This window comes from Salmo trutta, chromosome 19, assembly GCF_901001165.1.
Source record: "Salmo trutta chromosome 19, fSalTru1.1, whole genome shotgun sequence".
NCBI classification, from domain to species: Eukaryota; Metazoa; Chordata; class Actinopteri; order Salmoniformes; family Salmonidae; genus Salmo; species Salmo trutta.
Genome location: NC_042975.1, coordinates 48,475,329 through 48,486,949, shown reverse-complemented (window position 1 = coordinate 48,486,949; position 11,621 = coordinate 48,475,329). Strand labels below are relative to the sequence as shown.

General features: G+C 42.9%; 1 protein-coding gene across 4 annotated transcripts; it reads left to right on the top strand.

Moving 5' to 3' along the window:
• Nucleotides 1-1,959: 1,959 nt before the first annotated feature.
• On the top strand, nucleotides 1,960-10,329 carry alg13 (ALG13 UDP-N-acetylglucosaminyltransferase subunit). 4 transcript variants are annotated; one of them, XM_029701550.1, is made up of 24 exons: nucleotides 1,960-2,386; nucleotides 2,702-2,785; nucleotides 2,988-3,038; nucleotides 3,150-3,196; nucleotides 3,353-3,425; nucleotides 3,802-3,883; nucleotides 4,057-4,225; nucleotides 4,411-4,480; nucleotides 4,599-4,707; nucleotides 4,960-5,024; nucleotides 5,132-5,232; nucleotides 5,476-5,591; nucleotides 5,724-5,955; nucleotides 6,190-6,273; nucleotides 6,384-6,522; nucleotides 6,625-6,769; nucleotides 6,863-6,898; nucleotides 7,159-7,214; nucleotides 7,450-7,521; nucleotides 7,767-7,944; nucleotides 8,017-8,136; nucleotides 8,244-8,284; nucleotides 9,403-9,556; nucleotides 9,754-10,329. In XM_029701550.1, the coding sequence occupies exons 1-24, from the start codon at nucleotides 2,267-2,269 to the stop codon at nucleotides 10,017-10,019; spliced, it is 2,610 nt and encodes an 869-aa protein (XP_029557410.1). In that variant the 5' UTR covers nucleotides 1,960-2,266; the 3' UTR covers nucleotides 10,020-10,329. The 4 variants fall into 4 exon arrangements, with proteins under 4 accessions (XP_029557410.1, XP_029557409.1, XP_029557408.1 ...); XM_029701549.1 differs by having other exon boundaries at nucleotides 6,375-6,522; XM_029701548.1 differs by having other exon boundaries at nucleotides 1,961-2,386; nucleotides 6,190-6,279; nucleotides 6,375-6,522.
• Nucleotides 10,330-11,621: the final 1,292 nt, after the last annotated feature.

Here is an 11,621-nt window from a genome sequence, read left to right as displayed (position 1 = left end):
CCACTGTCACTGGAATGTTCTACCCATAATATTTCTGGCACCTGAGACAAAATAAACTGGGAGGCAGTGTCAGACCCCCACTCCTCCTGGGGGAGTAGTTCAACTTGCCTGCTTACTCATTGTTTTAATATCTCATCGTTTGGGATATCAATAAAAACTCCATCGGGAGTACAATAAATTGTAGCCTTAAGTTTAGTTAACAGACAACCATGTTCAACATTCATTGGTTCTATTTCTAGTTTTATTGGTTAGGGGTAAGTAAAGTCCCGTACAATACTTTAACCTTATCATACCTCAAATGATCCATAAAGGGACCACTCTGAACATTCCTCAGAATACTTTGTCACCACTCATGTGGTATTACTATTATTTTTCTATTCTTACTTCATCAGATCATCATAATAACACATTATACTCAATATTATGTTACTTTATCTCTAGTAACACATTATACACTTGTGTTACATCCCAAATTCCTCATCTACACCAGTGTTCTATTCATACAGGGGTTTGAATATTCACTCTAATGTTCTATTTAACAGCATATTCAGGAATAATACTCTCTTCTTTCATATCTCCATACAGAATCCCTTTCTAACATTATAAATCTTTAGGTTTTCACCTCCACACCGCAGCAACGATCACAGCGCAGCAGCCCGAGAGGTACACATATCATGCTCTTAAGGAAGTCTCAGTGTCCGGGGGCATCTCAGACCTTATCCATCTCAGCTGTTACCCTTTGAAACTTTTCAATGGCTTTTCCTGTCAGTGCTCACTACCTGTAGACCGATGGGCTGTGGTGGACAGAATCCTAGATAACGTAATAGATGGAAAAACTCAGCTCACAAAGAACTGGTTGGGTTATCCATTATTTTCCCTATATAACTATACCTAGTTATTCACACCCACACCACTCCATATGCATCTATGCACGACATGCATCTTCAACGATTCTAGTCTCCCAGAGACAGTGGTCCCAAACCACTTCCTGATATCACCTTCCAACAGGACAACGACCCTTAAGCACACAGCCAAGAACACGCAGTGGCAGCTTTGGGACAAGTCTCTGAATGTCCTTGAGTGGCCCAGCCAGAGCACGGACTTGAACCCGATCGAACGTCCCTGGAGAGACCTGAAAATAGCTGTGCAGCGACACTCCCCATCCAACCTGACAGAGCTTGAAAGGATCTGCAGAGATGAATGGGAGAAACTCCCCAAATACAGGTGTGAGATACCCAAGAAGACACTATGCTGTAATCGCTGCCAAAGGTGTTTCAACAAAGTACTGAGTAAAGGGTCTGAATACTTATGTAAATGTGATATTTCCGGGGGGGGGGTTTGTATACGTTTGAAAAAATGTCTAAACACCTGTTTTTGCTTTGTCATTATGGGGTGTTGTGTGTAGATTGATGAAGGAAAAAACAATTCAATCCATTTTAGAATAAGGCTGTAACATAACAAAATGTGGAAAAAGTCAAGGGGTCTGAATACTTTCCGAATGCACTGTATTATTAACAGTAGGCAACAACATTTTAACTCACAATATTGACTAGCCTATAATCTGTCTCCACTCCAGATGAGTGCTGTAGATTACAATCCAATGTGGGTAAAAAAAAATAGGAATTAGAGAGGGGGGAGAAGGAAGGAAAATACATTTGAGGCAAGACACTGTCTAATGTGACAGCCTATTGTTTTCGGACTGTAAACTGTTGTTCTTCAAATTTACCTTGACTAGTGATTAAATCAAGAAAACGTTGCTTTACTATGTCATACCGCAGCCACATGTTACCAATTTGACAACACGTAGAAATAGCATATTTATCAGGATGTAGTCTGTTGGATTTAGGCCATCGTTTACAATTGTTGTTCCTCAAATGACTAAAATGTAAATGTAAATGTTAATCAGATTCATAATTCTCTTCCTACTTGTGGAGTAGCCTTTTTTTTTTACTCATGGGAGACTACAAGTATAGACACAATGGGCAATCATAATTGAATGTAGGGTACTATTTCGAGGATAAAGTATATAAATAAAAAACAATTTTTTTAGTGTAACCAATCAAATACAAGAATTGCCAATACATTTTTTCAACGGTTTGACCGAGTGACGGCGAAATGAACTCGGCAATCAGTGCTCATTTGTAGCAGCTGTTTCCTTATTGCAATTCGAAAGGAAACTTTCCGACCTTCGCGTTCTTGATCGTCTACGCGTGAAGTTATGAAGCCTTGCATATTTGTCGTTTTTTATTTGCAATTTCTTTAAAATATGCAGAAAGCTTTGAAGAAGTATTTTGTAAACATGGACGAGTATCTAGCCAGCATCGGTCTCTACCGGAAAATGATGGCACGAGACGCGTCCTGTCTATTTCGAGCTGTCTCCGAGCAGGTAGGCTAAAGCCAATTTAGCAAACGTTACTGTACAGTTAAAAAAAAAAATATTACAAAAAAGGCATTTGCAAAATAAAGACAAAATATTACAGTTCGCAGTAACTAGGACTGAATTCATGGTGTGAAAATAGGAATTTGTCTTTTTTTGTTGTTGTTGAATGTGTTCATTTGGTTGACTGCTAAATTATTGATACTAATGAAGTGGCCAGAGTTGAAACATGGAATGCACACAATTATGCTTCACAGGCCGCGAAGTGGCCGAATACAAAACATGTGGGAATAATGTACCGGTATTTCTTTCCTTTTTCTCAAGCTTTATTACTCACAGAACTTCCAACAAAAGATAAGGAAAGATTGTGTCACCTTCATGAGGGCAAACCGATGCGATTTTGAACCTGTAAGTTGCAAGCACAATGTAATCACAGTACAGAGCAAGTCTAGTTAAAAAAAATCAGTCTATAATTACATTATCGTGACATGCTTTATCAGTAGGTCTGGTGTGGCTTAGTTGGTAGAGCATAGCACTTGCGAAGCTAGGGTTGTATGCACTCACTATGCTGGAAAAGGGCGTCTGCTAAATGACATGCTCTCTCTCATAGTTTGTTGAAGGGTCATTTGAGAAGTATCTGGAACGTCTGGAGGACCCCACGGTATGTTTTAAAACTACATGGTTATACAAGTTCATTGCACAACACATGGGTCAGATTCAGACCATGGACTGTATGAAAAGGGACATACCCTTTAAATCTATTTTTCTAAAGGAAACCGCTGGACAAGTTGAGATAAAGGCATTGTCGTTGCTATACAGGTACGTGCTCCACAGTGTGTTCAGTTATACACCCCCACGTTGTACTACCTTTGTTGGCTGACAGGACATTGTCAAATGAGGTTTATGTGAATTGCATTTTTTTGCTTTTAATGGAACCTGAAATGAGTGTGTTCTCACATTTTCGCTGTGTGGAAGGCGGTGCTTCCTCATATACAGGTACCCTGGGAAGCCACCAACTGAGATAACTGAGAAAGAGTACGTGGAGAAGGTAAGAATGTGGTTCAGCACAGCCCACATGAACCCAGGCCCTGACGCATCTCAAATGCCTGACTAGTGAAGTAATTACCAGGAGAAATTGAATCACATTGCTAATTAAAGCAGGTGTGTGGAAAGGTGAGATGACGTGTGAGACTTTGGTTTGTCCGCTAGAGGGTGCTGCTCTCATTTTATCCTTTGAGAAGACTACCGCTTTTTCAAAAAGTCAAATATTTCTACATTTTCAGTTTACCAGCTTCTATCTTTCTTGCTTCCATCTCTATGTAGACAATGTGATGTCTATCATTTTCACCATTGAATGGTTAAACGAGTGATGGGGATAAAATGCATTACACTCCTGGATTCTGCTCTTCTTGACTGTATTGCAGATTTTGCTGTGTTGCTCCAACAATGGCCACTACGACATTGTGTACCCCAGGAACTACCCGATCGATGCAGCGCTGTGTCAGGGTCAGTACTCTCAGTCCATCAGAATTCTGAGGAACCAGGGGATGTCTTCACTCTTTAAGTCTTATAACTCGCTACTCATTGATTGTAGTTAGTCAATATTGTAATGAGCAATGGTTCCATGTGTGGTCTAAAGGAAATGTACTTATTTAATTTTTTTCTTCAATTGAATCCAGCTCTGTTGTATGAACTGCTGTACACACAAGTCCTTGGTGTTGAGGAGGTGGAGTTGCAGGGCGCTTTGGAGGGGTTCCGTGGAGGAGGTCGGCGCTATAGGAACAGCCTATCGGTGTGCAGTGAGGATGCAGGCTATGACACCCCCGAGGACAGGGGTCAGACTCAGAGGTGAAGTCTTGTTCTGCACAGTCCTTTTGAATTACAGAAAGTCCTCCTGACTAAACCTGCCTTATGGTCTTCCAGTTACCTACAGTATGCATAAATTGCCCCTGCATCTATATATTGGAATAGTCATTGTGAATTATTTTTTTTTCTTGCATGTTTTTGTCAAGTATAATTGTTTACTCTTGTAGGGACGATTGGGAACTCAATGGGTACAATCGCACAGAGGACAAAGCCAGACCTGGAGCAGAGGAAGCGAAGGTGACAATCTTTTCTGTTTTAGAAAGTGGTCTGGTTACCAGCTGAGGTGTTGTAGTTTATAACATTACTGAGAGAGAATAGATTCTTGGAGCACAGACAGTCTCTTTCTCTTCCCAAGACTCCAGATGGACCAACAAAACTCTCTCTCCCGTACAAGGTGCTCAAAGCACTGGATTCTGAGATGTACAGAAATGTAGAGTTTGACGTATGGCATGACAGTCGCAAAGGTATGCCATGTTGCCCCTTCTTTTGGGAAAACTTGAGTTGGATTTCTTGTGGTAAAATGGGACTGTTAAGGTGACCGTGAAACCTTTAGTAATAAAGAACATGTTTCAAAATCCACGCAATGCAGAACTTATCTGTGCTGAATATTCACATGGGGTTGATATGCTCATACCACACAGATTTTCTTTTTCACGTATAATAGTTGTATAATTGGGCATTCTGGAATGGCATATAATGTCTTGTCTCTGAAACAGAAATGCAGAAGACTGATTACATGGTGTTTGCTGGAAGACAGTACTTCTTGGGAGACAAGTGTCAGGTAATCCAATGTATCCACTCATTTAAGATTCTTAGTGAGTTTCTTTGTGCAAACCGTACTCCGAACATACTCCGTGACCGTAAGGTTAGCCCATGTCTCCTATGCAGGTTCGTCTCGACCCCAAAGGGAAGTATTACAATGCCTTCATTCAGGAGGTGGGCACTCACCCCAGCGCTGTGACAGTGTTCATCGAAGAGCTTGGAGAAAAGTGAGATACCTGTCTATTTTAAAACACCCCAGTTTAATTGACTTACAAAAAGGCACTACTGCACAGCACCCATCAATGTGTGCTTATTTTAGTGTTCTGGTACATGAATGATTGCACCTGGCCTTGCATCATCCTATTGTCAGTCATACAGTATAGTGTGTGTATATATGGTGAATTACTTTCTACACAGTGCTGTTTTTAATATTAGATGTGAGACTTTTCTCTCTACCCCAACACTTTCAGACATCTTGTGTCTCTGACTAACTTGAAGCCTGTGAACCCTGTCCCTGCCTGGAACATCACCCCAAGCCGCAAGGGACCGTCATACAGCAGGCCTGAGCAGTATCCTGGAGAGATGGGTCTGTATACCCTTTAACCTTTTTTAGATGGTCTTAGCTAGTAAGCTTCTAATAGCAGTGACATGTATTGGCTTCAGACTATTAAAGATGACTTGTACAACTTTGTCTGTTACCTCTTCTCCCCTCCCCCAGACTCTGAGGTGAGAGGCCGGCGGCGCTTCTTTAAGAAGCCCAGAGGGAAGGAGATGCTGATGGTGTCTTACAATCGATCTCAGCCTCCCCGCTTCCGGCCAGGCCCTGGCGGCATACCCCCTGGGCGCGCCCCTGGCATGTATGCCCCCGCACCACCACCAGGGACACTGCCCTATGAACATTATCACCCACATCCTCCACCTAGGCCCCCACGAGGATATGGCCCACCCAGGTCTGTGTGGTTGCTACTTAAATAGTCAAACGGCAGGTTTGAGAACTCATTCACACGGCTGCTGTTATTCACAATTGAAAGTTCCTGTGGTGCACCATTACTGATTTTGATTCTATTTACGCTTTTTGGGAAATAAGGCCATGTTCCTTACCATTGATTATATTACTTTAGTATCTACTGAATGATGTTGCCAATCTGGGTTCTGTTCAAAAGTTCAGCCCGTTTCCTGAACAGGCATCACCTTATTGGGCCAGAGCCGGCATACTACCCTCACCCAGGAAAACGCTGCTACCAGAGCTTCGACAACTACTCATTCAGGTCACGGTAATATACGTCTTTTAATCATCTCCTAAGCAATGTTGAGCAGTGACTGAGTGTTGTGGTTATAAATGTATGTGTATTCACTTGAGCTCTTGCAGCCGAAGCAGGCGCCAGATGCATGCTGTCAACAAAGAGTGCCAGTTTAGCTATGTCCCCGAGGCTGGGGAAGAGGCGCAGGACATGGAAGGAACAATCACCTTCTACGAGATTGAGGAGGGAGATGAGGCCCCTTTCCCTCCCTTGCCGGTAACGAAGTAGCACATGAACCCTCAGAGTTCAGACTTTGATAGTTGGGATCATGAGTATTCCACAGTCAACCTGCTGTCTGCTTTTTAACCTTCTCTTTAGGGACAGGCTGTAGCAAACCCCATGGTTCCAGCACCCCCTACCTACTGGATGCAGCGGGGGCCGAGCCCTATCCCCACATCTGGCAAACAGGCCATGACCTCATCAGAGGAGGACGCTGACGAGAGGAGCAATGGTGGCGACCAGGGTAGGCCTGTCCAGTGACGCTGTCTTGATCAAATGTATTTGTTCAACTTGAGCCAGGATTTGAATGTAAATGGAGAAAATGTATCTGTCTCAGGTGAATATTCGGAGGAGTACATCTATACTGCTCAAGGTGAGTGACTTCACCTGCTGTGGAGATTTCCATGAAGTACATGGAGAGCCCTTAGGAAGAACTGGTAGGACAGTCCTTGTTCACCATTTTCATTATGTTCTGTAGATGCATTATTTTAACTGGTTATGTAGAGACAGATTAGGCTTTTCCATTTCTCAACTGATGGCATTTGGCAGCAATAAAGGCTCACGATATGGAGACCCCTCGTACAATGTGGATAAAAGTGCACAATTATCTTTTGAAGTCTCTTCATCTTGCAGACCCAGGGTTCCAGAGCCCGTCTATGTATGCTGCGGCAGAGTCCACTGCCAACCTGGTACTCAAAATATCCGTTGTACTCAATATGCCCTCTCAAACATTGCCCTTTTTATTTATTTATTTTTATATGCCTTCTGAAATTGCCCTTCACTTTTTTTTGTGGGGGTCGAAAATAAGGGTAATAAAAGTTAATTACACATGTGGGATGATTATATGTATTGTATAATTTCCAATTAACGTGCTTATTGGGGCTGATCTGTTTTGACTGCGTTCCTTTCTGCCTGCCTTTGTAGACCATTGAAGAGGGAGGATCTCGTGCCGGCTCGCCACAAGAGGGCGTAGCTACCTACAGCTACTCACAGCAGGTACTGACTGGATCCCTCACCATCCGCTTTACAGAACTGTTGTCACATTTTGGCGGGAGAACAGGTGTTTAATTTATACGCAGCTGCTTTAAACATTTTTAATAACTGTAGAATGTACCTCTTTGGATTAGGTAAAACTATTTCAAAAAATAAATATATACTTTTTTTTAGGCATGTCATTGAATTTAAGCATGAATTATCTGTATGTTGTAGTCTGAGGGTTATTTAATGTATTGTTTCCTCAGGTGGTGGTGAAGTCTGCAGTTATCACCTCTTCACAGGCTGTAAGCACAGCCCCAGCAGCTATCTTCACCTCCAACTCCTCTTCCGCTAGCAGCTCTCAGATCCCCCCAGCACCAATGGATCCACCCTCAAGCCATCCAGAGGGGGCTCCCATGCCCCCACACACTATGGGCAGACCAGGTACCCACTCTATAGGAGTTATGGTTGGACGTAATGAGTTGTCTAACGAATGTCTATTTCTCTTGTTTTTAGTTTTATCCATGCAGTTTCCTCCTTCCTCTCCCTGGTTTGTGAATGAGATGGGGGAAGCAGTCAGCGCCTCACCCCCTCCACCATACTCCTATGACCCCAACGGCAATGACCTTCCACGAGGTCAGAGAAACGCTGCCCCATGGCTTTTGTGTTCAAGTTGTAAACTTCTAATGGTTGAATTTTGAAAATGTGACAGTCATTGTAACTAAATGTATTTCTTTTTATAGATTGCAAGGTCATCCAATATTACTTTAATTTAGGAGTCCAAGTAAGTAAAGGGGATCAAATTAATATTTATTTAACTAAGCAAGTCGGTTAACAAATTCTTATTCACAATGACGGCCTAATATATAGCAGGGTTCTCCAACCCTGGTCCTGTATTTTTATTTTTTTATTTTTTCTCCAACCCTAATCTAGCACACCTGATTCTAATAATTATCTGGTTAGTAAACTATCAGGTTGGTTACAATGGGTTGGAGTGAACCTACAGGAGGGTAGCTCTCCAGGAACAGGGTTAGAGAGCCCTGTGTCATTTACTGAACAAAAATATAAACTCAACATGCAACAATTTCATTGATTTTTACTGAGTTGGTTCATTTGAGGAACTTGGTCAATTGAAATAAACTCATTATGCCCTAATCTATGATTTTCACATGACTGGGAATACTGTTATGTGTATGTTGGTCACACATACCTTAAATAAAATGGGTCTCAGGTTCTCGTCATGGTATTTCTGTGCATTGAAATTGCCATCGATAAAATGCAATTGGGTTTGTTGTCTGTAGCTTATGCCTACCCATACCATAACCCCACCGCCACCATGGAGCACTTTTTTTCACAATGTTGACATCAGAAAACCGCTCGCCCACTTTACACCATACACGTGGTCTGCTATTGTGAGGCTGGTTGGATGTACTGCCAAATACTCTAAAATGATAGCGGTGGCTTATGGTAGAGAAATAAACATTAAATTCTCTGGCAACAGTTCTGGTGGACATTCCTGCAGTCAGCATGCCAATTGCATGCTCCCTCAACTTGAGACATCTGTGGAATTGTGTTGTGACAACTGCACATTTTAGTGGCCTTTTGTCCCCAGCACAAGGTGCACCTGTGTAATGATCATGCTGTTTAATCAGCTTCCTGACAGGTGTGGCATATCTTGGATAAATTATCACTGACCGGCATGAAAACAAATTTGAGTAAAATAAGCTTTTTGTGTGTATGGAACATTTCTGGGATCTTTTATTTCAGGTCATGAAACATGGTACCAACACTTTGTTGCGTTTTTATATTTTTCAGTGTAGTATGGGTGAACAGTAACTGGTCATGAGACAAGACATGTCTTTTGAATGAAAACAATGTGTGCCTATTTCTGTGTTGAAACAGTGGTACCAGCAGAGCTACTGGCACTCCATGGTGCAGATGCAGCAGGTGTATCAGCAGCCCGCTGCCTCCCCTCCCTCTGATCACACAGTCCCCCAGTCCTACCCAGAGCCTGGGAGAACTGGGCCTGATGGCCAGGGAGACATTCCTGCCAATGGTCAGCGCCACCCCTCTGCCTCAAACCTCTACATTATGAAGTGGCACATCTGCATTGAATAAGATCTGACTTCAGTGTCAGATTTTGTCACGAGGATGTTAAGACCTCAAGTATCAAACGTGACTCTGTGATCCATAAATTATTTAAATTCTTAATCTCATGTTTGTCCTCACCCCCAACCTTTTCCTCCCTACCAGGCACCCCCCTGGTCATGGACCCTCCCTCAGCAGGAGCCCCAGGCATAGTGTTCTACCCCTTGGTTCAGGACCAGTGCAGCCAACCCCCCCTCCACACCTACGAGCCTTATGTTCCAATGCTTTCTGCCACCTACCACTACCTCACACCCTGGAACTCAGGCCCTGCCCAACCCCGTGTGCTCGCATCCTACTGCCCCTCCAATCACCCAGTCAACTATGTCACTGCACCCACACACCCAGGGCACTTTATCCCTCCCAGCATGTAACCAAGCACTGGGGACGCGGGGAGGGAGGCAGGCTCCCTCTACTATTCACCCACTCACATTCACCCTATGCTTGTAAATGTTAATTTATGTCAAGTTTATTCCACTGTTCCTCTGTTGCACTTTGCTAGTCAGTGGCTGTGTCTGAAATGGCATCCATAGGGCTGGTCAAAAGTAGTGCACTACGTTGGGAATGTGGTGCAATTTCAGACACAGCTGCGGTTCCATCCCCACAGTGTTCAGGGATGTTTATGTTAATATTAAATGTGTTTTATTTTTTTTGCTTAATTAAAAAAAGTTATGTTTCCCAGAAGTTGTAACAATTTGTCATTTGAACTGTACTTTTTTAGAGCAGGGCTCTCCAACTTGTTCCTGGAGAGCTACACTCGTGTAGGTTTTCACTCCAACCCCTGTTGTAACTAACCTGATTAATCTCATCTACGAGCTGGTTATTAGAATCATGTGTGCTAGATTAGGGTTGGAGAGCCCTGCTTTAGAGAAGTCATTTGGTATGATGGTGGTATCTGAGGTTCCAGAACCCTGGCCAGCACAAGGCTGATGATGTTGCTACCCTTCGTCATGATCAGCACCATGGAAAGCGCTCACTGGTACTCGGGCAGTGTTAAAATATATGCAGTTACTAAGTGTAGTTTATCTCAGTTTCGGGAGGAGAGCTGGTGGAGGCTGAACTGAGTGCTTTGTCATTAAAGGCCCAGCGCAGTCAGGGATCTTCCTATGTGTTATATTTTCACACTGAGGTTGGAATACTGTGAACATTATAATGTACTTTTAGTGTAAGAGCTGTAGGAAAAGACCATGAAATTTCAGCCTGTTTTGGTGGGATGGAGTTTTGGCCTGCCTGGTGACATCCCTAGGGGGTAAATTCGTCAATTAACCAATGAGTTCCAAACCTCTGCCAATAACAGCTAGTTTTCAGTTTCCCCCTTCTGACTCAGACCACTCCCAGGCAGTGCTAGCAAAATTCTTCATTGAGAAGTTGCACTTGCTAAAACGCTATTTGTTTGTTGACCATTTTGATTGAAGAACTGCTGAATTAGGCCTTTAAGAAATGCAGCTTTTTTTTTAGGCGGGTGATTTTAATTGGGTGTCTCGTGTGTGTTTTTACGTGTGGTAAGCGTTTGTACATTCTTCCTGCAAAAACAGTACACCACGTGTCAAACTCATTCCACAGTGGGCCGTGTGTGTGGGAGGGTTTCGCTCCACTCTTGCATTTGATCGAATAATGTTCAGGAAGTAGAAATTAACTTCCCTCACTTGGTTGCCTGGGTCTTAATTGAAAGGGAAAAATGTAAACCCTGCAGACACTCGGCCTTCTGTGGATTGAGTTGGACACCCCTGCAGTATAGTGTCACCTACTGTACCCTTCTAGATAATTTAACAGTCTAACCAGGTGTCTTGAAGTTTCCCAGACTAGCCAATTTATTTTGCCAATGAGCTTCACTTGGCTGGTGTGCAACCCTGGCAGATTTGGTTTGGCATAGGCTATCCAATCGGTGGTGCTAGTTAGGGACAGTCAGTACATTACACAATGTAAATGGGACTATTTTTATATATTTCTACAATTTATAGCTGGTTTGAGGCTTA

What these genes read in the sequence shown, in the direction of transcription:
- alg13 (XM_029701547.1), top strand. Translation starts at nt 2,267, where the DNA reads ATGCAGAAAGCTTTGAAGAAGTATTTTGTAAACATGGACGAGTATCTA. An exon ending in TCTTGGGAGACAAGTGTCAG is followed by an intron (nt 5,025 to 5,131) that starts GTAATCCAATGT and finishes TCTCCTATGCAG; the next exon opens with GTTCGTCTCGACCCCAAAGG. An exon ending in GGGAGACATTCCTGCCAATG is followed by an intron (nt 9,557 to 9,753) that starts GTCAGCGCCACC and finishes CCTCCCTACCAG; the next exon opens with GCACCCCCCTGGTCATGGAC.